Source organism: Castor canadensis, chromosome 3 (assembly GCF_047511655.1).
Source record: "Castor canadensis chromosome 3, mCasCan1.hap1v2, whole genome shotgun sequence".
Classification (NCBI taxonomy): domain Eukaryota; kingdom Metazoa; phylum Chordata; class Mammalia; order Rodentia; family Castoridae; genus Castor; species Castor canadensis.
The window spans coordinates 143,432,151-143,458,877 of record NC_133388.1 but is presented as its reverse complement, the minus strand read 5'-3'; the positions used below and the strand labels follow the sequence as shown (position 1 = coordinate 143,458,877).

Below are 26,727 nucleotides of genomic sequence, written 5' to 3'. Positions count from 1 at the left end.
TGAATTCCATCTGCATAAAATAGTCATTATAAATACAGAAGAAAGAAAGTTGGCATTTATCATTACTGTTATTATCATTGACTATAAATGCTAGAACTCATGGGAGGGAATAAATGGGCTTGGTTCACTGTGAGCCACTGACAGATGAGTGGAAGTGTGGTGACTAGGCCAATCCATGGTCCACCGAAACACCTCTCCCTGCAGGATAGAATCTTCACTCCCTGGAAGTTTGAAATTTATCTAATTTTAACCATGACATGCACCTGAAATTCCACCTTATCATCTCTCTACAGAGTTGTCATGGGTTAACGTGGTGCTATGTGTAGAAAAAAAGGTTGAGAGTCCTGTAGTTTAAAAATAAAACAAACCCTATTTTCTCCATACATTTTATTGTAAAAAAGGGTTGCATTTCCAGAAATAAAGCTCTTCATAAAACAAACTTGAAAACTTTGATAAGGAAAAGATTAAAATGGTGACCAATTTCTACTTATTCTATACTTGTTTCTTCCTCAAATTATAGCACAATTCACTCTTTTCCAATTGGTAACTTAGGAATTGCTTTAGGAATTCTATGACTTCATACTTTGCAGCTTCAAGAACTTGCCATCAATCCTCCTTAGACTTTTATTAGTAGGGCCGCTGTATAACACATGTAATCACTTAAAATTACACTTATTTATTCTACAAGAGTACCCATCCTGCTTTAGACAGTTCTCTAGGTCCAGGGGATACATCTATAACCAAAGCAAAAAAATGCTTATTATCCTCATAGAGCCAATATTCTGATAGAATGGTCCAGTTTATAATAAAATGATTTTTAAAAAGTGCTATAGACTAACAGTGGGGCAGAATATGGGGATGAGCAGTGGGAAGGGAGTGTTGTGATTTTAAATAGGGAGGTCAGGGTTCCTGTTGCTAAGCAAGAACCATTTAAGCAAAGACAGAAAGGGTGAAGGGAGAACATTTCCAGGAAGGCCTAAGGCAGGGGTGTGTTCAGGCCTAACAGTGACTGTGGTAGTCAGCTTTCCATTATTACAACAAAATACCTGAATACCTGATATAGTCAGCTTTTTTGTCCTTTGAGACAGGTTCTTACTATATAGCTCAGGGTGGCCTTTTTTTTGTTTTGTTTTTGGTATGGGGGTTTGAACTCAGGACCTCACACTTGCTAGGCAAGCTCTTTACCAATTGAGCCACTCTGCCAGCCCTCAGGGTGGCCTTGAACTCACAGTCGTCTTGCCTCAACCTTCCAAATGCTGGGATTACAAGCCTCTGTCACAATGCTCAGTGAGATAATCACCTTAGAAAGAGGAAGCATCTTATTTTGGCATGTAGTTTTAGGAGTTTCAGTTCATGGTTGGTTGACTTTGTTGTTTTGGGCTTACGGTGAATCAGAACATAATGGTGGCAGTGTCTGGCAACGGAAGACTGTTCACATCATGATCAGGAGTGAGCAAGAAGCAGGAGGAGGGAGACTGGGATCCCAATATCCCCTTCTAGGGCATATCCCTAATAGCTGGAAGACCTCTCACTAGGCCCTTCCTCTTAAAATTTCTATCCCCTCACTGTAGCAACACCCTGTGACTAAAATCTTTAACACATGGACCTTTGAGGAATATAGTATGGTAGAGGGGGGAGTGGAAGGAAGGCGGAGAGGCAGAAAGTTGGCCAGATTGTATGAAGTATTGGAGGTTACTGCAAGGACTTTGGCTTTCATTCTGGAAGAATGGGAGCCACTGGAGTATTCTGAGTCGTGAGTGGGGTTTTTAAGGGGTAAGGCTGGCTACTGATAGTGAGAAGGAACTGGGGAGTTCGAGAAGGTGGAAGCAGGGATCTGGGGAAGAGACAATTGTACAAACCCACTCAAAACACAATGGTGGCTTGACCAAAGTGGTAACTGGAGGTGGTGAGAACTAATTGGATTCTAGATAAATTATAATTTATCTAGATTTTCAAATGGATTGGATGTGACTGAGTTTAACTTTGTATTACATAAAATGAATAAGCTATCTAGTTAGCTAATGTGATGAGTTCAATCCAGTAAGGTTGATCCATATTGATACTCCTTCTGTCCTTACATTTAGCTGGCAAAAACATACGAATGAATTTAGCTGGAATTGAGTTTAATATTGGACTTAACAAAAATGGATATTTCTGTTCAAGGTTTTTCTGAAAGAATTTAAAAAAATGTCCAAGTTGTGTGTTCTCACTTACATAATGTTAATAGAAGGCTTGAAACTTCAGCCAAGTTGTCCTCCACTTGAGAGTTTTGCAATAACTTTCCATCCTAAATGTGCCGCTGACTAATCTGTGTGAACCAAGCCAAGTCATGCTTTGTTGAATATTAAATTGTCAAGATATTAGAGTTAAAACTTACAGTAGTAAACCAAGCATTAACAGCATTAATTGCTGAGATAGTGTAGTTGTGTGGTTTGAATGTATGATGCCAGAACCTAATACAACATTTCAACCCTGTCACACAAAGTTTTACTTCTCACCCTACCACCACCACCACCAAACTAGTCTGGTTTTCGTAGTTTAGTCATGCTGTCTTATTGTAGAAAAATAATACACTTGAGGAAAAAGCAGTCAACAAAAACTTTAGTGGTTTCAGAGGGCTAAGGGAATGATATAATCAAGGGAACAGTAATGGGAAACAATTGTTTGTAAAGTGGTTCTACTACAGCTAGTCATTAAGATGGATGTATTTGCCATCTGACTTACTGTTCTGTGTACCTAGCATGAAATTTAAATAATTTAATATGAAGTGAGGAAGAGAGGTCTCCTAACTAATTTTGGATTTTTTAAATCAATTTACTCAAGATTCTAATCTTTCTTTGAGCATGAGTCTCAGCAGTAATATTTTAAATTAATAGACTCAGTTGTTCCTATTATAAATATAAGCATTGCTTCTCCTTTGTTTTTTAAGTCTGTGGGTCACATGTTGGCTGATATGTCATCGTCACCAGTCGCTAACCCTGTAATGTGTGTTTGTGAAGAAAGCAAGTTTTTTAAATAAATACTAATGTGTAACACATAATCTGAAACAGAAATTTTCTCTTAGGAAGTTTTTCAGGTAAGACCTGTGATTTCCTTAAAGAGTTGCTTGGCTGAGGGGAACCAGTCACTTGCCTTCAGTGTCTGCTCTCTAACAGTGGATTTTGCTGTGACCTGAATTTCATGCCATTTTCCAGAATGTCTATAATACTTTCTTACTATTCAGAAAGTCCCAGAAGGTAAATGGGTTGACTTTCTGCAGATTATTCCTGGAAATCCAGTTAATCTTGAGAGCCAGCTTCTCAAATCTGATTAGGTTGAGATGAGTAATTGAGAGTAATTTCCAAGAGTCAGGGTTGACACATGCCTTTTGGCATCTCCTTACTCTAAATCCATGGGGAGGTGTTAGGATTAAGGTAGCCTGGAGTGCACTTGGGTGTAGACAGAAGGCAGGATGGATCAAGTAAGTGGGTGATGTCAGGAGCCATTCTCATTTCTCATGTGTTGTCACAGTCTTCCTATGGAAGATGTTTTGTGTTGAGAACGGGTGATGAGCTGCAGTCCCTGTCTTACAAAGTTGCGTCCAACTTACAAAGGATACCATTTAGAGAAATTCAGGACTTAAATAGATGCTGTGAAGTTCTTGTTAAAAAATTGCAATTTTCCCAAGTATGTCATATTTATACATACACTGATTATCTTGTTCTAGGAAAACAAAAGCTGTTCATTGGAATCAAAATTCTGAATTTTGTTTGTCAGTTGGTAATTGGTAATTGGTGGTATTCTCTTACAATTGAACATTGAAGCTTTGTTCCCTTGAAAGCAATCACAGTGGATGATGTGTGTGTCTGTGATGTACGTGTGAGGGAAGGGCTTTTGTGTTGGGGAGGAAGAAGGGATTCAAGGGTAGAGGGTAGTTGCTGAGTGCAGTTAACTGGGAAGTAATAATGCTGGTGGATGCATTATCTTAAGTAACTCATTTTTTCCTTTAGTAGATACATGTATACTAATAACTGGAAGTACATAGAAGAAAAATTAGTCACATAGATGCTAGATTCTTGGGAAGCAATTGCATTAAAATATGGTTTTTGTCATGGCAGGATAACATTACAGGTTTTAAAATATCAAACTACATACAGATATTGAAAAAATGGCAAGATAGAAAGGAAAATTTGCTTATGCATCTGTTCCCAAAGGAAATAATTAACATTTTAGAATTTTCTTTCAAAATTATTTCTCTTTATATACATGCATTCTTTTTTTCTGAGGTTGTATTACATGTCATTTGTAATCTCCCTTTTACAACCAGTACGTTAAATTTCTTTCTGTGTCAATTGATGTAGGGATGTCTTTGTTTTTAAGCACACATTTTATTTGTGCATATTTAAACTAAAATTTATTGATTGATATTTAGTTAATTTCTGTTTTTTAATACTATAAGCAAGGAATGCACTATCTTTGTGTATTCCTTTTTCTGTAAATGTAGTGGTGCTATAACAAAGATGGTACCTCTTTTTGGGGGGTGGTTCTGGGGTTTGAAGTCAGGACCTAGCACTTGCTAGGCAAACACTCTACCACTTGAGCTAGGCCCCCAGCCATTTTTGCTTTATTTTTCAGATAGGGTCTTGCACTTTATTCCTGGACCAGTCTTGACTGTGAATCCTTCCAACTGTACCTCCTGTGTAGCTGGAATTACAGGCATGTACCACCCTGCCCTGCTTGTTCTTTGAGATAGAGTCTCACTAACTTTTTTTCCCAGCCTGGCTTCCCTCCCACCCCCCCACCGGCGGTACTGGGGTTTGAACTTTGAACTCAAGGCCTCACCTTTGCCAGGCTTCCTAGGCAGGTTCTCTACCACATGAGTGCCACTCCACCAGCCCCCAGGCTGACTTGAATTGCAGTCCTTCCCTCTTCACTCCCCACATAGCTGGGATTATAGGGATAACCACCACTCTCAGCCCTAGATTTTACTGCATTTTTCCAGGTCAGCCTTCTAAAACATGCATATTCCCATCAATAGTATTTGAGAATGGCAAATACCTCCTACATTAAAAAGCATAGAGAATTATTCTTCATAATTTGTGTGAATGTTGTGAACAAAAAAAACCCTCTCATTATTTTCCATTTTGTTTGCAAAGTGAAAACCTCACATAATTTCACTACTTAAAAAAATTGTGCATGTCTCCCTCTATATCTGTATATTTAATTATTTATGAGAAGAGGTGAAAGACCCTGCTTGGCCCATCCAAACTTCGTTTCCCTGAGGTATTTCATGTTTTCTCATACTGTTTTGTTTTCTAAATTCAGTGAAACCATGTCCAACATAGTCTGTAAATTGCATGTATCCCTAAATAGGACGGGAAGAATTGGCTTCCTCTTGAAAGAGCATGGTTATATTCTGATGTCCTTCTATTTAGTGACTTCATGGTATGTCCATTGTTTGCGTGTTCCAAATTTTGTTCACCTGTTAAAGAAAATTTAGGTCCTTTGATTCAACAATTCTAGCTTCCAGCAATTTTTCCGACAAAATTTTTATAAAATGTTTCAGTGGGAATGAGAGGTTTTGGGATTAATAGTTTATGATTTCCTGAAAACAAGTATAAAGCAGTATTTCTTATAGACACCAAATGTTTCATTCGCAATATGGAAGAAGAAAAGAGGGAGAAAGAATAAACCAGGTCAGGAGAGAGTTAGCTGGAAGTGGAAGTGATCTGGTTGGAGACTCCAATTCCTGTTGGTTAAGAGAGCCCGACACAAAGGAAGGAGCAGCTTTGCTGGCCATAAGCCTTCTATTTTCTGTACAGAACATTTCTACTTCCTCCCAGTTTGATCCTTTGCCAGATTGCTTTTACTGTTCCAGTTGTCACTTTGACATATGACAACCTGAACCAAATCCTACAAGTTGAATATCTCTTCTCAGAAATGAGAGCAGAAGTGTTTGAGATTTTGGATTTTTTAAAAAAATTTTAGAATATTTGCATATGTCTAATGAGATATTAATGGGGATGTGACTGAACTCTAAACACAAAATTCATTTACATTTCATATATACTTCATACACATAGCTTGAAGGTAATTTTATACAATATTTATAATAATTTTGTGCATGAAACAAAGTTTCACAGTGTGGATTTTTCTTCCTGTGGTATCATGTGAGTACCCAGAGAACTTTGGGTGACGGAACATTTCATGTTAGGAATGTTCAGCCTTCTGCTTCCATCTTACTAGTGTGGACACAGAATTGTCCTTCCAAAATCTAGACTAAGATTGCTGCAAAAATCTCTGCTTGTGTTTTCCCCTGAAAAGTACTTATCTATAGTCTTGCTATCTTTCTCCATGCATTGCCTCACAGGGCTTCCTGCTTGTTGGTTTTATCTGGACATTTCCTTTCCCTCCTCAAATTTTAGGTTCAAGCCTAAAATTTTTTCAATTGAGTGAATCTCCAGTTTCCCTGGATGAGTCTTGAAGGCTCTCCAGGACGACTTCTAGTCTCTTTCTCCCTGTTTTCTCCATTCAGAACAAAAGGTGGAGGTGAATCGGGAGGTTTGGAGAGTGACTGACTCAGGCTCCTGCAACATGAGCACCAGCACAAGTCTGAACATCCGTGTCAGTAGAGCCTGCTGTGACCTACACACCCATGCCGTGCTCCCTTCCTGTTACTTAGGCAGAACCCAGCAGCTCTGAGAAGCTTCTTGTCTTTTTTTAATGTGCATTTTTATTAGCGTGTGTTTATTGTACACAGAGGGGTTACGCTATGGTGTTTCACACATGCATGTAATGTTCATCGGTCAGATTAACCCCCTCTATTGCTCTCTTTTTCCCCCACCCCTATTTTTCAACAGCTTTCAGTGATTTGCCTTGTGCCACCTTCATACATAGATACCATGTATTTCAGCATTGTTCCCCCCACATCTTTCTCTCTCATCCTTTCCCCCAGACAATCCCCCCAGTTGCAGTCATATTTTTGTGTGCATACATATATATATGCATATATTTATATGTATTTTAGCTCTAGATTCTGCATACAAAGGAGAACATAAGACCTTTGTCCTTCTGAACCTGGCTTATTTCACTTAACATGATCTCTATTTCTATCCATTTTCCTGCGAACACCATAATTTCATTCTTCTTTATGGCTGAATAATACTCCATCATGTATATATGCCACATTTTCTTTATCCATCTAGACTGATTCCAAGGCTTGGCTCTTGTGAATAATGCTGTAAAAAAACATGGGTGTGCAAGTGTCCCTATTGTATCCTGATTTACATTCTTTTGGATATATGCCCAGGAGTGGCATTGCCAGGTCACATGGTAGTTCTACTTTTAATGTTTTGAGGAGCCTCCAAACTGTTTTCTGTAGTGGCTGTACTAATTTGCATTCCCACCAACAGCGTATAAGGGTTCATCTGCCCCGCATCTTCACCAACATTTGTTGTTCTTTGAATTCTTGGTGACAGCCATTCTGACTGGGGTAAGGTGAAATCTCAGTATTGTTTTGATTTGCATTTCCATTTTTCCTGTTATAGGAAACTGAGTTATTTATTTATTAAATATTATCATATTTATGTTGTACTGGGGATACATTATGACATTTACAAAGTGCTTATAATCTATCTTAGTTAAATTCACCCCCTCCATCATTCTCCTTTGTCTCCCCTCCCCCATTCTTAGAACAGTTTCAACAGGTCTCATTTTTCCATTTTCATCCATGAGTGTGTAATATTCTACCATATTCACTCTCCTGCACCCTTTCCTCATATCCTCCCTGCATGTCCTTGATGGATAAGAATGTGAGTATTTCTTCATGTAACTGTTGATCTTTCCTCGGCAGATCTTCGCTAACCCGAGGAATTAGATCTGTATATATATGCTGTTTCTTTTCTTTCTTTTTTTTTTGCACTTACCAACTTTGACTCAACTGTTGATTCTTTCCAGCCAGTCAAATTTTTATTTATTCTTTCTAGCTTTCTTATATCAATGAGCCTTTTGCCTGTTTAAGAGCTATAGCATGGAGTGATTTCTCAGTGTGGCCTCAACTCTTCCATTAATGAGTGTCAGCTCGTATACATATTCATGAGTCACCTAATTGAGACCAGATTTAAAGAAGGAAATTAACTTAACCTAGGCCTTGCAAATCACCATGAACAATTTTGTCACCAGGGCATAGTGCAAATTCAGGGAGAATAAAGTGCCTGATTTGGGCAGATGAATATAAAACGTTCCTCTCCAGGTGGATGAATCAGAAAAAGGTCCCTTTTACATGAGTGAGGAAGCCTGGAGCCCTGGTTGGAATGGGGGCTGGATGTTAGCCCCATCTTAACCTGTGCAGTTACAACAATACAATTACTTTGTATAGCCTGGGTTGCCATACCACTTGTGCCTTTAAAAAATAAAATAAAATAGACCCACAGACTTTGTGACTGCCTTTTTACATCACAGTTTCCAAATTTTTGGTCCAGGTGTTCTTAGGTGTTACCGCTACACCAGTCACTACTACTACTCTTTCTCTTCTTCCATCTCCTCTTCCTCTTCTTTCTTCTTAATCTTCTTCCTTCTCCCTTCTCTTTCCTCCCCACCCCCTTCCTTCTCCTCTTCCTTTGCATCCCTATTGAGGTAAAATTTATATCTTAACATTTACCCCATTGTAAGAATACAGTTCAATGAATTTTAATAAACTGTGTTTTATACAGATATCACTGCAGTCTAGTTTTAGAACATTCCTATCACATCCCAAAGCTCTGTTGTGCCCAGCTGTAGTCAGCTCCTGATCCTACCTCCAACCTCAGATAGTCACCGGTCTGCATTCCATCTCTGTAGATCTACCTTTTCTAGAAATCTCATATAAATAGTATCTCTCTACTTTTTGCTTCTTCAGAAGATTCTATTTGTAAAAGTTGGGTGTTAACCTGTCCTCAGTGCTTATTGACCTAAAATTGCTTACTCATTCCTACAATTATTTTTTTGTCCTCTTTTCATTTCTAGGCGTTGTAATTCTGCTTTTAAACAAGGAGTCTGGATTCATTTGTCTTTGAAATCCATTCCGTTGCTAAAATTCTCTAATCTATTGGGAGATTAGGTTGTTTAAAAATATTTTATAAGATTTATAATTTGACACTGTTGGATATTACTAATATTGTTTTATTTTGAAGCCTTGGCCATGAACATGGCATACAATATGACATCATCTTTCTGTAAGAAATTCATTCTGTTTATATTTACTTGCTTCAAATTTTTCTTGATAAAATCGTGAGGCTGAAAGCTAGATTTCCTCTAATGTTGTCCCCCTTTTTTAAAAGTTGGCTGGAATCCACTCAGTCAGTCCAGTTGACTGCCAAGGGAGGCATAGATATCAATTATGGTTTCAACTTAGTACTGTTGACAATTTACATGTTTAATTAATATAATACTTGACACTTTAGGAGAGCTATTGATAATCACCAAGATCGAAGCTTTTGTTTTCTCCTTTTCTTGCTGATGTTTACAGTATTCCTATTGCAACATTGACTGGGAAAGGGCTGGTACAGAAGTGAAAAGCATTTTCCTGTCACCCCACATCCACACAGAGTCACTGAGAATATTGATTAGTGGTGGGTGTTTAAGATATTTGTAATTGTATTTGTTGATTTTCTAAACTATGTCTTTATAGAACATTCATTATCATTTTGGAAGTGTGAAGTATTTTTTTACTCCTTTCTTTTGTATATTGATGTCATAAAAATGGTTAGCATTTTAAAGCAAACACCCATTTTTATTTGACCCTTATTTTATTTCATTAAGGCTTTTTTTTTGGTCAGTACTGGGGATTGAATTCAGGGCCTTGTACTTACTATGTATAGGCTCTACCCCTTGAGCCCTGCCTCCAGTTCATTTTCCTTTTATTTTTCCAAGAAAAATAAAAGGGCCAGCTGTCGATTATGATCCTCTTACCTCTGCTCACAGGCATGCACCCGCGCACCTGGCTTATGACTGACATTTTCCTGTGGAGCTGGGTGTAGCTCTACCAGAAAAACCATGGAATGGTGATTTCCTTCCACTGAGAGGGGAGGTTGGAGCCTGTTCAGAGCTCTGTGTGTTCATATGAAACACGTGTGCTAGTTAAGTAGTTTCTGAGCATAAGTCATCCCTGGGCTCTGGAAATCCTTATATGTAGGCAGGTTCTGTGATTTTAACACAGGTATTCCTGAGATTTCCTGTAGTCTGAGAATTTCTAGCAATTAATACTAAACTCCCTGCTATTAAGGAACACGTATTTTCTCTCATTTTATTCTGAAAACACTTTAGGCTTATGGCCATCGATTCTGTAAATTAAGTCTGATCAAGGTCATTTTTCTTTTTCTTCTACCTAAAATTAAAAAAAAAATCAAATGAGTATGTCTTCTATTTGAGTGGATGAAAAGTTACTGATTCCACAAATGGACTCATTAAACTGATTCCACAAGAGAAGATAGATTGTGTTATGGGCCTGTGAAATGACTTATAGGTGAGCATATTTTGAAATATGCTCCATTGATGACTCAAGTTATAAAGTCCAAGTCTTCCTTATATTCTTAGGACTTGAGTAGTCTTCTCCAAAACTTTATTTATAATAGCATTTACCTTATACAAACCTTTCTTTAACTTTAATCTCCTTTTTCAGTGATCACAAATTCAGACATAACAGGATTCAATTCACTGAGCTTTAATTTTATATTTGTCTTACACCTTTTATATTTAGCTTAAAATGATAAGAAAATTTATATGGCTTTTGGAGAAATTTTATTAAAATTTAAAGTACACTTGAGTAAAAAAATCTTTATGAACTGCAGAATATGGGTAATATCAGTATTAATAGAGATAAAGTTTGGCTTTGTATATTGGTTCTCTTCTACTACATGTGATAATGAACCTGATATATAAAAATATAGAGGTCTTATGCTTTCAAGCCTTTAAAGAAAGGCTTATTTTGTGGTGCTTTTTGTTTATATTATGACAGTTGCTGCATTAATTGTGTATTTATAATTTAAACAGTGAAGTCCTGAAGACAAACCTGGAGGAGAGAGTCTATAGTCTGTCTTATGACAGTCGGGCAAAGCTGGTGTTTTGTGTAAGAGTGTCTGTATTTCATTTCACAGGTGGGGAGCATTAAGCGGGAAATGACCTTCACATTTCAATCAGAGGACTTAAAACGTGACTCTAGTAAAAAAATATCTCATCACTTGTTCCCCTTGGCCATGGAGGAAGATGTGAAAACAGCAGACACCAAAAAAGCCCACCGGGTTCTTGACCATGAAAAAGAAAATACTCGATCCATCTGTCTCCTTGAGCAAAAGCGAAAAGTTGTTTCTTCCAATATTGACGTCCCCCCAGCAAGGTAAGGGAACATTAGATCTTGTGTACAGCCGCCTGGGGAGCTGGTGGAGAGCATGCAAATCTCTGTCATGTCTCTTCAGCAGCATGAGTGTTACTGGGGTTTTCTGCAAAGAAGTGTTTTCTACTGCTTTTATGAACTAGGGCAGGTAGCCCTGCTCTTCAGAACTGACTTTGAGTCTGCCACAGTTGAAACTACTGTAGCTCTAGAAATGAAATCTTTTATTAGATTTTGGCAGAAAAACAATAAAGAACAAAAGAATAAGTGCAAAACATACAGTAAGAATGAAGTATGAAGTGTAGGATTTGATAGCATTTAAAAGCATCTACCTGAAAAATATTACTTCAGGCAAAATTTAGCTCCTCACCTCTTTTTGTGTGGCCTGTGAAGTAAGAATAGTTTTACATTTTTAAAGCATTAAAAAAATGAATATGTGACTCAGGCCATGGGTGTCTAAATATGTCTAAACACTAAAATATGTAAAAACTTTGGGTGATCTCTGTTTGATGTCATGGTAACCCTTTTAAGACAGATGTACCTTTAAAAGAGCGTTTACCTGAAATATCAAAGGCCTTTATTACATTATAATTTTATTTAAACCATATCCAGTAGCAGCGATAATATAGCACAGTGACAGAGTGGAATACTGCATACAAACTTTGACACTTGCTTATTTGACATTTGTCTTACCTTCTGTTCATGTTATAACCCTAGCACTAGAACAATGCTTAGGTGTGTTCTAGAGACTCCATAAATAGTTGTCTGATGAAGAAAAGAATGTGAATGCTGTAGCATGAAAGGCTGCTTATTTTTAATATGCGTACCACATTTCATTGCCAAAAATTGTTTCAAATGAAACTTTAAAAGCAATGGTTTGAGAAGTTCTGTATTCGTTCAAGTGATTCCTGACAGCTAATTAAGAAAACAATTCTTTGGAAAAGGAATAAATTACCCTTTACCACCTGTTCACTTTTTTGGAATTAGCATTTTTAGTTCTTTCTATATTAAATTGTGAGTATTTTCTCTAGGAAATTATATATTCCATCCTGCTACCAAATTTTTCAGACTTTCTAAAATTATAGTTCTCTTTGTTTTAATTGACAGTTTTCTTATATTCATTACTTTGAACTAACTTGAAATGATTTGCCTTTCTATTTTTTCATATAATATACATGTCAAATTATTAAGAATTAGTTTCTTTTACTGTGAAAAGTTTTAGCACGCCATGAACCTCATAGGCACCTCAATTCATACCTGTTATTTGGTTGACTCAGGACAAATGCCATGTAAACAATTTGAAATGTAAAGAGCTATGCTTTTATTTTTTTCCTAAGCCTGTAGGGGAAGTTAGACTTTCAGTGTTAAGTTTAGTGTAATTTTTAAATCCATAGTACCTAGTCTATGAAAACTGTAAAGTTTTCATCAGACTGTTATGTTTGAAAATCTGGAATTAATCCTTTCAAGTTGCCATAGATTGTTTTAGGTATATCTTTGTTCTTTAATTTCATCTTATGTGCAGTGACTTCTAGGAAAAACAACAAAAAGGGAAGAAGGAAATAGTTTCTGCCTTTTCTGTTTCTGGTATGCAGAATGTTTTTGCATTTCCTTATATTCACTGAACGTACAAAAAAGTACATGACTCAAGGCAGTGTTACTGTGAGGTTCTTAAACAGTGGGGGGAAATTAATTGGGTTTTTTATATACAAAAAAGATTCTCCAATGACAAGGTGTAGTCTAGCTATGTTAATTCATTATAGGAAATGCTACTTAAAGCTTCATTGTTTGGGGTCTCCACTAATATATTTGTTTTCATTCATTGCTGTAGTAAAAATTTAACCATTAAAAATACGTCAGCAGTTGGTGAAATTAATTGCTTTTTTAAATTTAATGGTCATGAGAGAATTAAATTATGTAGTATACTTATCTAACTCTCAAACTTTCTTTTCTGTTTTTGTTTCTAATCATTAAGTTATTTAGGAAATGACAACTTTCCACTACTATCCAGGTAGATAACTGTTTTGTTTTAAAGAAACTCTTATCTAATAGGGTAGAAAGATACAAGATTTTTCTTTTTGTTTATTAAGGAGAAATATAACTATTGACAGTATATAAAATATGAAGTTGAAATAAATCTGTCAATGTAGTAAACTTTATTGTATAAGGAATTTATGTCTTATAAAACATATAATGAATACATGTATGTTTTCTATATGTATATGTCTATCCACATGATTAGTGCAGTTTGTCCCCTAACTTTAGGCATTCTATTATGACCAATTCTTAGAGGCAGGACAGCTGGTGTAGGCCAATCGAATGTCTCTGGTGCCAAGTCCTCCACAGTTTAAAATAAGTTCCCTGTAATGTTTCTCATTTCATCTTTTTCTTATTCCCAGTGTCTCTGAAGACTCTTAAGACTTTTGTTGAGCTTTACCTTCTATGGTTCATAAAATGAAACTTGAAAGTTTATTATAAAAGAAATATGAGGTTTATTTTCTATAGTTTATACAAGGAAAGCAATAGATACATTATTTTTTTTGCTTTTCCATACCCCTAGGGAGGTCAGGGAACCCCTTCTCACTTTAAGCACTACACCTCACTATGTTTGAATTTTATTGATTTCATCTCCTGCCTCCATTCGCCAGATGTTTATTTAATGAACCTAGTACTTGGCAAAAGCCGTAAGAGAGCATGCTACCTTCTAGGCACTCAGTTGAATCAGAGAGTAGCTAATTTCAAGTAACACTTCCTAATTTTCTTGTTAGTTTCAGAAAGTACAAATTTGTTACTCTTGATGTGTTAGTCTGGGCTATCAGAGAAGCAAATGCCAAGACAGGATTAAGAATGCAGGTATTTTATTAGGAGAAACATCCTTGAGTGTCTGAGGTGTGGCCTCAGATATTATCCCTGCTTCATGGAGCTGGGATCCCAGGCACATGGGACCACGCCCCTCTTGCTGGTTGGAAAGGGAGTCTTACTAACTTTTTGTCCTGGCTTGCCTCAAACCATGATCTCTGCCTCCTAATTACTGGGGTTATAGGGGAGCCATTTCTCTCAGCCTGGAGTCTTTGCTTTTTAAGAGAGTACTGAGCTTTCTATGAAAAATAGTTTCTGCCTGGTAGGGAGGTGGGTAGTGGGGAAGAGGGACGGGGCGGAGGGGGGGAGAGGGGAGAAATGACCCAAACATTGTATGCACATGTGAATAAAAGAAAAATAGCAATGAACGATTCTTTCTCTAAGGATCCCATAGTTAATTCGTTTGAGTCATGAGAGGAAAGAACACAAACTGTCTCTCCTGAGTTTCCTGGTACTGGTAGGGACCATCTTAATGTAGGAAAGTCCACCTATCCTTAGACTTGATCACTATTACAGGAAATACAGTGTTTTCTTTTCTAGGGGGTGGATTTGAGGTGCGTGAATGCATTCAAAATCTGTGTTCTACAGTGGATAAGACTAAATCAGAAAGACTGAAAGTATACCCATGCAGGCAGTGCTTCTCTTCGGAACTCAAGAGCTATCATTAACAGAAAGAAGATTCTTCCCAAAGTATAAGAATATTTGGGAGCAGGAATTTGAATTGAGGGCAACAAGTGATGAAAGTGTTGGTGCGAACAATAGGGACAAGAATCTCTGAAAGACTGATCTCTAAGGTTTCATCATTTATTAATTTAGGAATGCCTAGTTACAAAAGATAAAACTCAGCCACCTCTAAGAGTGATTGTGAATTGAGAATAAGAAATCCGCTAATTATAATTATGTAGTCTTAAGTATTTTTAAGATTTCTAGGGAAAAATACAAGCTCCATTGATCCTTATGGAGAGTCGAGGAAAATAAATCTTGAGAGTATAAAGATGGGAATTTAAAGACAGCATGTTTTCAAGGTTCATCCATAGCATAGCATGTGTCAGTATTTCATTCATTTTTTTATCGCCAAGTAATACCCCCATTCCATAGATACAGCACATTTTATCTATGTACACATCAGTTGATGGACACTTGAGGTTAGAGAGGTAGTTAGGAGCCAGGCATTTTGAGTTATATTGATTGTGTTAAATTTTTAAATGTATTTTGAAGTGGACAAGAAGGGTTTTGTAGAGGAGAATGACATGAGTTCATTTGTATTTAGGAAGTGTCACACTGGCTGTTCGGTTTAGAATGGGTTGGAGGGGAAGAGGAGTGGATATGAGAACACCAGTCATGATACCACTACATTAATGCAGAACAGCTATTATGGGAGTTTGGACTAAAGGGAGACAGTTGTGATAAAAAGAAGTGGGCAGATCTGAGATACTTTATTGTAGTAGAAGTAAAGCTTCTTGGTTAAGTGAAATATACGCACAGTAGGATACATTGAGAAGCCCCTTTGAACATTGACTTAGAAATTAGTAACAAAAGGCAGGACTGTAAACGTTGATATAGTTGGGGTTACTTGTAGAAGGGGAGAGGGTGAATGAAGGAGATTAAGGTGAAGGAACATGGTTGATGGACTTCAAATACCTATAGAAACAGAGCAGTGAAACCTCTTGCAATTGCTTGAAGTGGGGCAGGTAGGGGTCAAGGGGAAGAAATGGTGAGTATGATCTAACCAGTGTACAATATAGGCCTATGCAGAATTGTCACAATGAACCCCCCAGTACAATGAATATATCCTAATAAAAAAATTAAAAATTACGTGATAATAATCTCCATTAAAAAAAACTTCTTGATTGTGAGCAATAGAAAACAATTGGCTAATTTGACAAAGGATGGATTTTTTTTTTTTTTCAAAGACTATCATGTAGCTCCCAGAGTCACTGGAAGGCTAGAGAACCAGGTCAGGAAATAGCCAGGTAGGGACCTGCAAATGGACTGTTTGGCTTTTAAAGTAGGATATATGGGTAGGAAATCCTGCAGACATGGGAAGCAAATTTAGCAACTAGACAATGAAGACAATTGATAAAAGTCTGTTATTGTTAGGTACCATAATTCCCATTTTAAAAATGAGTCAACAGACTTGGAGATTTTAAGTGACTTGCACAAGAGCATACATTGAACAAATGTAAGACCTGAGTAAGTTTCTGGCGCCAAGTGAATTTTTGTTCCTTATCACTTCCATTACTGTTTATGGGAGAACATTAGTTTCTTCTTGTTGTTGACTGTGAGACTTTCCAATACACAGATAATTCTGATATTTAATATCACTTGTTCTCCAGCCTCTAAAACAAATTCAATAGTCAGGTAGACATAATTAGATAAACTAGATCAATAGAGTATAACATTTGTTATTCTGTTTTTGTCAGACATTGCTTTTTTAGTGTTACTGATGCTTAAATTTGTTGGATTTCACCCAAACAGCAATTACAATTTGCTTGTGCAAAGTAATAACTGTCTTCTAATTATAACCCTAAAGCTGAAGAAATCTATTAGCAAACCAGTTATAACAAAGAAAAAAGAAAAATTTGGCCAAAAATATTCCTCGACCTAACAGCAGTTTATTAGAATACCACAGATTGTTAGTTGACTGCCATTGGAAGAAAACAAACCATATGGTAGTGTTTGTTTTGCAGGGTTTTAAAATATAGTGATGTCATATTTATCACTTGCTGGATAAAATGAAATCACCTTCTTCTTATTGGATGCCCTTCTGAAAAATCACATAGTTTTAAAGAAAATCAGAAACAACTTTTGTGTTCAGAGTTACAGTGACCTGAGCCATAAGCCACGTTTTAGGTGTACAGTGAGAAGTTGTGGACTTGTTGGGTTATCATTTTCAATGCTGGTGTCTGTATTTTCTCCATTATCTTTTACATACAATGAACTACTTATAGGATGGGAAGGTCTCCTGTGGCAAGTTTGAAATTAAAAGAGACAAGGAAGATTGCTCTTTTATTTCCGAATTATGAGAACCCCACCAGCTCTTGAAGAAAATGTTTAAGTTTGAAATGCAATAGAAATTTCTCGGGTCCCAAACCAGAGTTTGATAGGAGACTATTGAAAACAGTTTGATAGGAGTACTGATAGGAAACTACTGAAAAAAGTCACTTTAACATTTTAAAACATCTCTTTAAAATAGCACATCTTCTTTTTTAAAAAATATGTTAGGGAATATAAATGTGTTTACCCATGCTGGAGAAATGCTAATACTATGTAATTTGTGACCTCCTCTTGAGAACTGAAGCAATCTCCACTGGAGTAGCTATAACAAATCTCTTTTCTAAGAAACCTTGATCCACTTCCGTCCCTTCTCATTATTTCAGTAACTCAAGCCAGCAACTAACTATCGCCTCCAGTTTCTTGCTGTAATCTGTCTGTTTGCTACACAGCAACCAGAATGCTCTTTCTAGGCAGATGTCCTACCACTTGAGCCACTCTACCAGTTCTTAGATCGTTCTTTCTAAAACACAAGTCAGTCATGTAGCCTGAGGAATGGGGACAGTGAGATGGTAGGAATCTGTATAATTAAGATTATGACTTAAGGCAGCACATTGTGCTGTCAGTACACAAGCATGTCCATCTTGCTGGTGATTTAAATACTAAAGTCAACAAGTAAATCAAGGTTAGGCAGAGACAAAATTACTCTTTTGGGGGCAGAGAGTGAACTCAGGACTTAGGCTTGCCAGGCAGATACTCCACCACTTAAGCCATGCCTCTGGCACTTTTTGCTCTGGTTATTTTGGAGATAGAGTCTAGTTATTATTATTATTAATTTTTTTTGCCCAGGCTGGCCTGGACCTCGATCCTCCTATGTTAGTCTTACTGCCTTAGCTAGGATGACAGGCACATACCACCATGCCCAGCTTTTTCTGTTGAGATGGGAGTCTCACTAACTTTTCTCCCTGTGCTGGCCTTGAACCCTGATCCTCCTGATCTCAGTCTCTCAAGTTGCTAGAATTACAAGGGAGAGCCATCAGCACGCAGCTGAAATTTTTCTTTACAATGTCTTCAATCATCTATGGAGACAGAACCTGCCAGGAAAAACTTGAGATCTGAAACCACTCGAAAGAGAAGTAATTCTTGTCTCCCTCCTGACTCCAGGGCAAATTTCATTGAATGGAATGGTAAGGTTTCCGTTTGTTATTTTTAAGAATACCTGTTTCTTCCTGTCAAGTGTCTGTAGGTGGTTTCTGAAATTTGAATGCCCGTAAGCTGCTACTCCATCCTCCCGTGTTCTGAAGGAGGTCTCTTCTCACAGTGATAACATTGATCTTGTCTGTATCTTCTTATATGTAACTTAGGAAAGCTTGTGTTTTGTGACACAAATTTGGCTTATGAAGTTCTCACATGTGTATTTGAAAGAGAACTTTATACTCTTTCCCCACCCCCCCACACACCCAAAAAAGTCTATAAACCAAAACAATAGTTACCTGTCTCTCCCCCACCTCTCCCAAGAATGGTACAAGGTCGTGGAATGAGACCGCTGCACACAGAGAAACTCAGAGTGCCCGTGTCTCTGGAGTCTGAAGGTTGGGGAGGGGTCACTTGGCAGGGCAAAGCAGGGCTATTCAACAGCACCTGTCTTCACAGCGTGGCATTGTTCTTTTGCTTTCGAGGTGCTGTCTTCCCAAGACATGGCACAAACCCTCCCCTACTCAAATTCCACATGAGCATTTATTTTTTTTTCTTTTATTATTCATATGTGCATACAAGGCTTGGGTCATTCCTCCCCCCTGCCCCCTCCCTTACCACCCACTCCGCCCCCTCCCTCTCCCTCCCACCCCCTCAATACCCAGCAGAAACTATTTTGCCCTTATTTCTAATTTTGTTGTAGAGAGAGTATAAACTATAATAGGAAGGAACAAGGGTTTTTGCTGGTTGAGATAAGGATAGCTATACAGGGCATTGACTCACATTGATTTCCTGTGTGTGGGTGTTACCTTCTAGGTTAATTCTTTTTGATCTAACCTTTTCTCTAGTTCCTGGTCCCCTTTTCCTATTGGCCTCAGTTGCTTTTAAGGTATCTGCTTTAGTTTCTCTGCGTTAAGGGCAACAAATGCTAGCTAATTTTTTAGGTGTCTTACCTATTCTCACCCCTCCCTTGTGTGCTCTCGCTTTTATCTTGTGCTCAAAGTCCAATCCCATTGTTGTGTTTGCCCTTGATCTAATGTCCACATATGAGAGAGAACATACGATTTTTGGTCTTTTGGGCGAGGCTAACCTCACTCAGAATGATGTTCTCCAATTCCATCCATTTACCAGCGAATGATAACATTTCGTTCTTCTTCATGGCTGCATAAAATTCCATTGTGTATAGATACCACATTTTCTTAATCCATTCGTCAGTGGTGGGGCATCTTGGCTGTTTCCATAACTTGGCTATTGTTAATAGTGCCGCAATAAACATGGGTGTGCAGGTGCCTCTGGAGTAACCTGTGTCACAGTCTTTTGGGTATATCCCCAAGAGTGGTATTGCTGGATCAAATGGTAGATCGATGTCTAGCTTTTTAAGTAGCCTCCAAATTTTTTTCCAGAGTGGTTGTACTAGTCTACATTCCCACCAACAGTGTAAGAGGGTTCCTTTTTCCCCGCATCCTCGCCAACACCTGTTGTTGGTGGTGTTGCTGATGATGGCTATTCTAACAGGGGTGAGGTGGAATCTTAGCGTGGTTTTGATTTGCATTTCCTTTATTGCTAGAGATGGTGAGCATTTTTTCATGTGTTTTTTGGCCATTTGAATTTCTTCTTTTGAGAAAGTTCTGTTTAGTTCACTTGCCCATTTCTTTATTGGTTCATTAGTTTTGGGAGAATTTAGTTTTTTAAGTTCCCTATATATTCTGGTTATCAGTCCTTTGTCTGATGTATAGTTGGCAAATATTTTCTCCCACTCTGTGGGTGTTCTCTTCAGTTTAGAGACCATTTCTTTTGATGAACAGAAGGAGAACTTTATACTCTTATTTGTGTTCATTTTAAATACTTTTAAAATTCATCAATTTCCAATAGTTGTGTGTTATTACTCTTTAGTCTAAGCACAGATTTGTACCAAATTAGAATGTACCACATATTAGAAATGCATTTTGAATTTAGAATTTTAGTCATTAATGTTTTAAAATATTAATTAATGATTTATGTCATTAAAGAATATGTTCTCCGGATCAAACTGAGATCTATGAAGTAAAATTCTAAAAATATGTAGTTCAGACATTTGCAAGTATCACCTCCAAAGAATACTTACATAATTGGCAAATGTCTTTCTGTGGAAATCATCTCTGACAGTAAAATGGAGAAAATTTAACAACCCAAACCTCAGGTGGACCAGCAGCACAATTGTGAAGTCATTGGCTTCATTGTATGGGTTGGATGTGTGAGAACGCTTGGAGTACCATTATTCTGCTTTTGTGGTATCCATGGCACAGACTGCCTCTGCAGAATTGGTTTACATTTAGGTTTGAGGCAACAAATATTTTCTTCTACATCTGTCCAAAATTTAAACAATCAGGTGGTAGAAGTGACTGGATTCTCTCACTCCTTATCTCCCTCTGCCAATAAAGAACCTGTACTCAGCTTCCATTATGAAAAGGAAAATGACAATTAAGACATTGGTCATTTACTTATTTAAAAAGAATAATATTTGAGCAGCACTATCTAATAATTTAATGTGATCTACATAAGTCATTTTATAATTTCTGATAGCTACATTTAAAACAGAAAAAAGAACCAAGTGAAAATCAATGTTAATACTATATGCTATTTAACCCACTATATCCCAAATATTATCTCAGCATGTAATCAATATAAAAAGTTATTAATGAGATATGTTACATTTTTGCATGCTAAATTTTCAGAATTGCTATATATTTATTTTTATAGCACATACCAGTTCAGACCAGGCACATTCGAAACCACATGTGACTGGCCTAGTGGTGACTGTAGTGGACAGTCAGGCTTAGAGTAAAGCAGGGCTTCATTTTGTATTTCAGCCCAACTTACCATTTATCTAGGAGGCAGCAGTTTCTCCTTTTCTTTTTTTCTGCTTCAACACACATAAAGAAAATGCCTTAACTACACTACTAGGAGTAGAGTAGTCTTTCTTTATCAGTGTTTTTAAGGGTTACTTGGGGCGGGGATGGAGCACCCTCAGTAAGAAGGGAGGCACTTTGGTGTGTGAGGACAAGGGAATATTTAGAGCATCTGGAACTAGACTTAGTTGAAAATGTGCAGTGTAACTCCCGTGTGCCCCCTAAAGGGTGAGTGATTCCTCTGATGTTTTATACAATTGTAATTATTACAAAGCTGTTTAAACTTCATCTAGGTCAAAGAAAGGTTAAATGGATGTGGTTAGAGTTCTGCTTCTTTAAAAACATAAAAGGAGCTTCCTTCCCACAGTTTAAGAGGACCTCTTTATCTATTTCCATATTCTCTGATGCTCCCCACAGTAGTGACCCTTACGGAAGTTCAGACATACCAAGTAGACATACTCTAGGCTTAGATTATCACACTTAATGCATTTGCCCATGATTTTTCTGTATATACAGTAGTAAGAAAATAATTAATGCATACTACTTTTAAGCTAGGAAATGCAACAAATATAACATATTAAAGACTCCTAAGTACAGGATTTGTTTTGCTGTTGGCTTCAGTTGTGACATTCTTCCTTTAAATACTAACTTATTTGTTTCCCTTTCCTATAAATAGAACTCTGGATGGGGAAATATTAAGGGATAAGGTTGGAGAGTGAAGTTAAAACTTACAGAATTAGATTTTTATCTTTAAGATGAAGAACTAGTAGTGATACTAGTTGATTGGCATTTCAGAAATCCTCTGGTATCCTGTGGGGATGAGGAAGTCAGGAAGAAGGGCATACAAGTTTTGACACTGACAGCAGAAAGAATAGTTAAGAGGTATATATAGAAATCTGAGATGAAACAATTGTAAAACCTTAACGAAGAAAAAGGCATCAAGAATAGGGGCTGTGCTCAGGAGAGGGTGAGATGCAGATACTTTAGAACTTGATAGGAATAAAGCAAGTAAGACAGGATGCCTGGTGAGGATGCTGGGATGCTGAGAATGGCTCTAAAATTCTAGCCTGGCATCTGATTGAACAAAGTGGGTTCATGATGGTAGTCAAAGCAGTAGGTAATTCAGGGGCAACACAAAAGAAAGTAGATATGGGCCCTGGGAAAAGAGGGGTTTGGTTATAGAGATGTGGAATTTAAGATGCTTTTAGCAATAAGAAGTTAGGTGTTCGGCTTTACCCAAAGCTTGCAAACTTTGAGTAAAAATCAAATGGACAGTCAGAGCATCACCAGAGAACAGGATGTAGATCAACTTAGTCAAGTCATAATGGACATAATTGTACTAGAAGTGCTCGGCATTTTAAGATACGTTGTTTTAAAGTAAATAACCACCTCTCTATCTCTTGATTTCATATATTGGCTTTTCTTGAAGCAAGCTTCTATAGCTTAATTTCCAAATGATAAAAGATTTTGATTGCTCTTCACTCATGATTTGTTTTAACTGGATTTGGCAAACTTTCATTTCTTTTATGGCGCTCATGAATTCAGCCCCCTAAAAGAGTGCATACCATAACGAATTGGTTAACTTTGCTTCCCCTTTGTAATAACTGCAGGTTAGAAGGTCATCTACTGTTTTCTACATCCAGTATCCTGTATTTTTAAAAAAAAAAACATGAAGTCTGGCTTTCATCTACAGAATGTGAGGTTTCATCAAATCCCATTTGGAAACATACTTTTCTTCCTTTGGATTGTTTATACCAGGATGACTTATCTTTAATATGACTTGGGTGTGATCAGACGTCACTCAGTTCTTCCAAGCCTCCTGAGTAAAACACAAAACTAACTCTTAAATACTGGTCATTGTGAACCGTTATGGAGGGACTGTTCTTTCTAACCACAGTTGATAAATACATTAGCTTTGTGGTTTTCACAGTATCACCTTGGTTCCTTGAACATGCAATGTAACTTCACAGAAGCAGGTTGTGTTAATGATCAAAGCACTCTCATGCCGCTCAGAGTGCCAGACAGCTGCACCTCGTCTATAAGGAGAGGCAGGTCTGAAGAGCACAGCGTTTGGTCTGCGTTATGCCTCTTAACCATACTAGCAAGCACTGCCACCCATGAAAGCTATATTTAAGAATTGTCTTTGGGAGAAGACGTGTTTATGTTTCAGGGCTAACAAGTTTCCTTTTTGATTCATCCCCAACAAACAGTGCAGTCATGTTTTCCACATATCTGCAGATAATGTCAAAACCTGAAAATTAACATTTGGAGTTGAAGAGAAATGCTTTATCTGAAAGAGATGTATTTTGATTCAGTACCAATATGTGACGCCTCAAACCTACCTTCATATTCATCTATTAACTGTGTCTTTCTTTGTACGCAGTTTAAACAAAGTAGAGTAAAATTCCCATCTTAGAAAAAATATACCTTCAGTTGTAGAAAAATACTATTTCAAAGAATAAGAGGTCTCTTAAAGAGTTATTTCTACATTGGAGATAAAATAGTTTAGAAATGACAACTGGTGATTAGGAGGGAGGAATTTGGGAGTCCTGTTGCTCATTGATCTTAAAGAAGTCCCCTGACCTTGTCCCTTGTGTCCACTGATCCAGGTACCTCCTGTGCCTCTGCCACATGGGAACATCAGTGGCTGCCCTGTCTGCTCTACAGCTAGCCATGGAGTTTCCTTTCTGCCTATGCTGTTGGTCTAAGGCCAGTGGAGTAACCTGTTCTTCCCTTAGTTATTATCAGGGTGGGGAGAAAAAAAGAAAGTTTCATCCTCCCTAAACACCATCAAAACTAGGAAGACCCATACCAATTGACTAGAGGTAAAAAGAAGCAAATGCCATCTGTAACTTTAAAATGTTCAACCTATGTTTGCAAAGTGTTAGTTTGATTATTCCAGTATTGGGCAATATTTTTTGTAACTACAGTTATAGACATAGAAAGGTCATATCCTTTCATCAGTGGATCACACAACAATGTACTATATATATATATATTATTTTGTGCACATCAACTGTTTTATGCAAACAAACAAAAATGCATTGAGCAGAGCTGATACATTCAGAAGCTAAACTAGCACATATACTGACCACATTTTCTTGTCATTTAATTTTTTGTTGTTAATTTGAGATATTTGTTGATGCCCACTTAGAAATAACAGTTATGATAAGCTGTTCCAAGGCCTTTCCTATGTAGAGCCCAGTAAGGTTTTTTTTTGCCTCATCATTGAAAAAAAAAATACTTCACTGGAGAAGTGCTCCTTAAAAATCTAATGAACTAGGTTCTTAGCCATTACAGTTGGCTTTGCGAGCTTCTTGCCTCATTCTTCACATCATGGAAAACTCCACTTAGCATTGACAAACAGTAGCCATTGGACCCAGCAGAATGTGGCATCCAGAATTATTCCCTACCCTCCGGACAAGCAGGAAGCCAAAGCAAACACATCGGGTAAGGAACAGATTTCCATAGCTTTTCATTGGTGTGCACAATGTTCCAAGGCTCACACTTGTCTAGATTGAGTCACCCTTTGTGTTGTCATCCTTGAGAGTAGAAGGAGACATTATTGTATTGGAATTTTGGTGCTGCCATTTCCTGTGGAACCATGACCACCTGAGATGACTGAGTCTAATGTTGGCTTCCTTTGATCCTAAAAATGAAAGCACACTGGTTTGCAAGTTTGCTCCACCATATGTAGCAAGGCCCTAGAGTTTCCACTTCAGTCCTTGAAGTATGGGAAAACTGTGTGCAAAAATGAGAAATTATTCTTTGTGTGTGGGCAGTATCAGCCTGATGTTACATCTAGAAGTGACCTAATGGCAAAGGCATTTGTCATGAAGGATGTTGCTCTGTTTTGTTATTTTTTAACAATCCCAGACAAAACCAACGCTGAATTCCCTGAATTTCCAAGTAAGTGTCAGTTGTATGGGTGGCTCCCACTCTTTGTTGTAGAGTTTTGTCTTCACGTTATTGAAACTCCATTTGGTTCTATTTAGCTTCAGAGGAGCCAGCCTTAATGGGTAAGGAAAGAAAAACCATCTTCCAAGAATAGAAATGAAAAACACTGAGTTTTTCTGAGCCTACAGCTAAAACTTTGGTGGTCAGATATGTTTGTTGCTTCCTTATTTCCCAGACTTTGAGTAATATAATTAGATTACTTCTAATTGTTCACATAAAAAAGATGCATAACCTTTCTGTCTTCTGCAGAAAGTGTCACACTTAGTCCCAATGATGCCTGGGCTACGTGTCAGGCATCTCTACTGTGGGTGCTGTCTGCTGAGCTCAGTGTGGTAGCTGTTGTGTTATGGAAAAGCCAAGTTTAAATCTCACAGAGCAAAGAACCTCCTAAGCATTATGAAAACCATCTGCTTTGCCCCATTATTTGAATTATGGGAAAACTAGTGTAAGAAAAAGGTAAGAGCTGGGGCTTGAATAGTGGGTGTGAACATTTCTAAAAACTGATTTTTCATATTTTACCACATTTTCATTTGTGTGGCAGTATTTAGCACTTGTCATGCATGGCTTTCCTTCTTGTTTGAGAGGAAGAAATGCCACTTTCTGCTCCAGCCTAGGAAGCACACCACTGCCTCACCAAGCTGGGATGTGGCATTTTTCCACTGAAGAGGACACTTGTTTTTGCAGTCAGAACACGACAGTGCTGTTTGAACATCATCACTGGTGATGGCAAAGGATCAAAGATGGGAGGCGGTTGCAGGTGGCAATTTATGGGCGATCAATGCAACCAGTGTGTGCATCGCTGTCTGCAGATGCAGAGAAACCCAGCAAGAACCCTTAGGTGGGGGAAAACAATTAGAAATCAGAATTAAAAGTTAAACAGAAGAATCAGGAATGTTTTCATGTCATGTGACCATGCCAGCATAAACCAGGCCGCTGTTAATATAATCAGAATTAAGAGCAACCTTTTGGAAAATGTGATGCTCAGTCTGATGGAGGGAACACTAAATAACGTATCTTTGTTTCTTATTTTAGTGCTTTATGAACACTTGAAACAAATAAACTTCTAAAAATTAAAGAGGAAGGGGAAATCAATTACCCTACACTGAAAAAGATGGCATCTGGTTTTAATGTCCATTTCTTGACTCAGGATTTTTGCTTCTCTTAGTTGAGTGAAATCATTCCCAAGTAACATTTCCTGTTATTTTAGACCAAGACTGGGTCCTCCTTGATTCCAGAAACCATGGAGAGTTTATGGCTCTAGTAACTTGTCACCCAAGATCCTACAGCTGAGTTGGTATGGGTTCCAGGCTGTGAGCTGGGGGATACCAGGCAGTGTTTTGGAGAACAAGAATGCCATTGCTCCAGTTTGTTCTCCATGTTCCTCACGGCTGCAGCATTCCAAGCCAGAAGTGCTAGAGAAAAGCATGAGGTGACTGCTTGAGAGGCACTGGTACTCTGTTAAGTAACAAGTGGATCCCCAATCTTGAAGCTTCC

At 37.7% G+C, this 26,727-nt stretch overlaps 1 protein-coding gene across 4 annotated transcripts in view; it reads left to right on the top strand.

Annotated features, from left to right (window-relative positions):
* The window catches only part of Znf704 (zinc finger protein 704), a 214,618-nt gene that overhangs the window by 46,583 nt on the left and 141,308 nt on the right, over positions 1 to 26,727 (top strand). For 3 of the 4 annotated variants that reach the window (XM_074068755.1, XM_074068756.1, XM_074068754.1), the window contains one exon: positions 11,112 to 11,350. In XM_074068755.1, the coding sequence (XP_073924856.1) occupies positions 11,112 to 11,350 (239 nt within the window). Of the gene's footprint in view, positions 1 to 9,469; positions 9,588 to 11,111; positions 11,351 to 26,727 lie in introns of those variants that run through there. The other variant, XM_074068757.1, reaches the window with a different exon arrangement.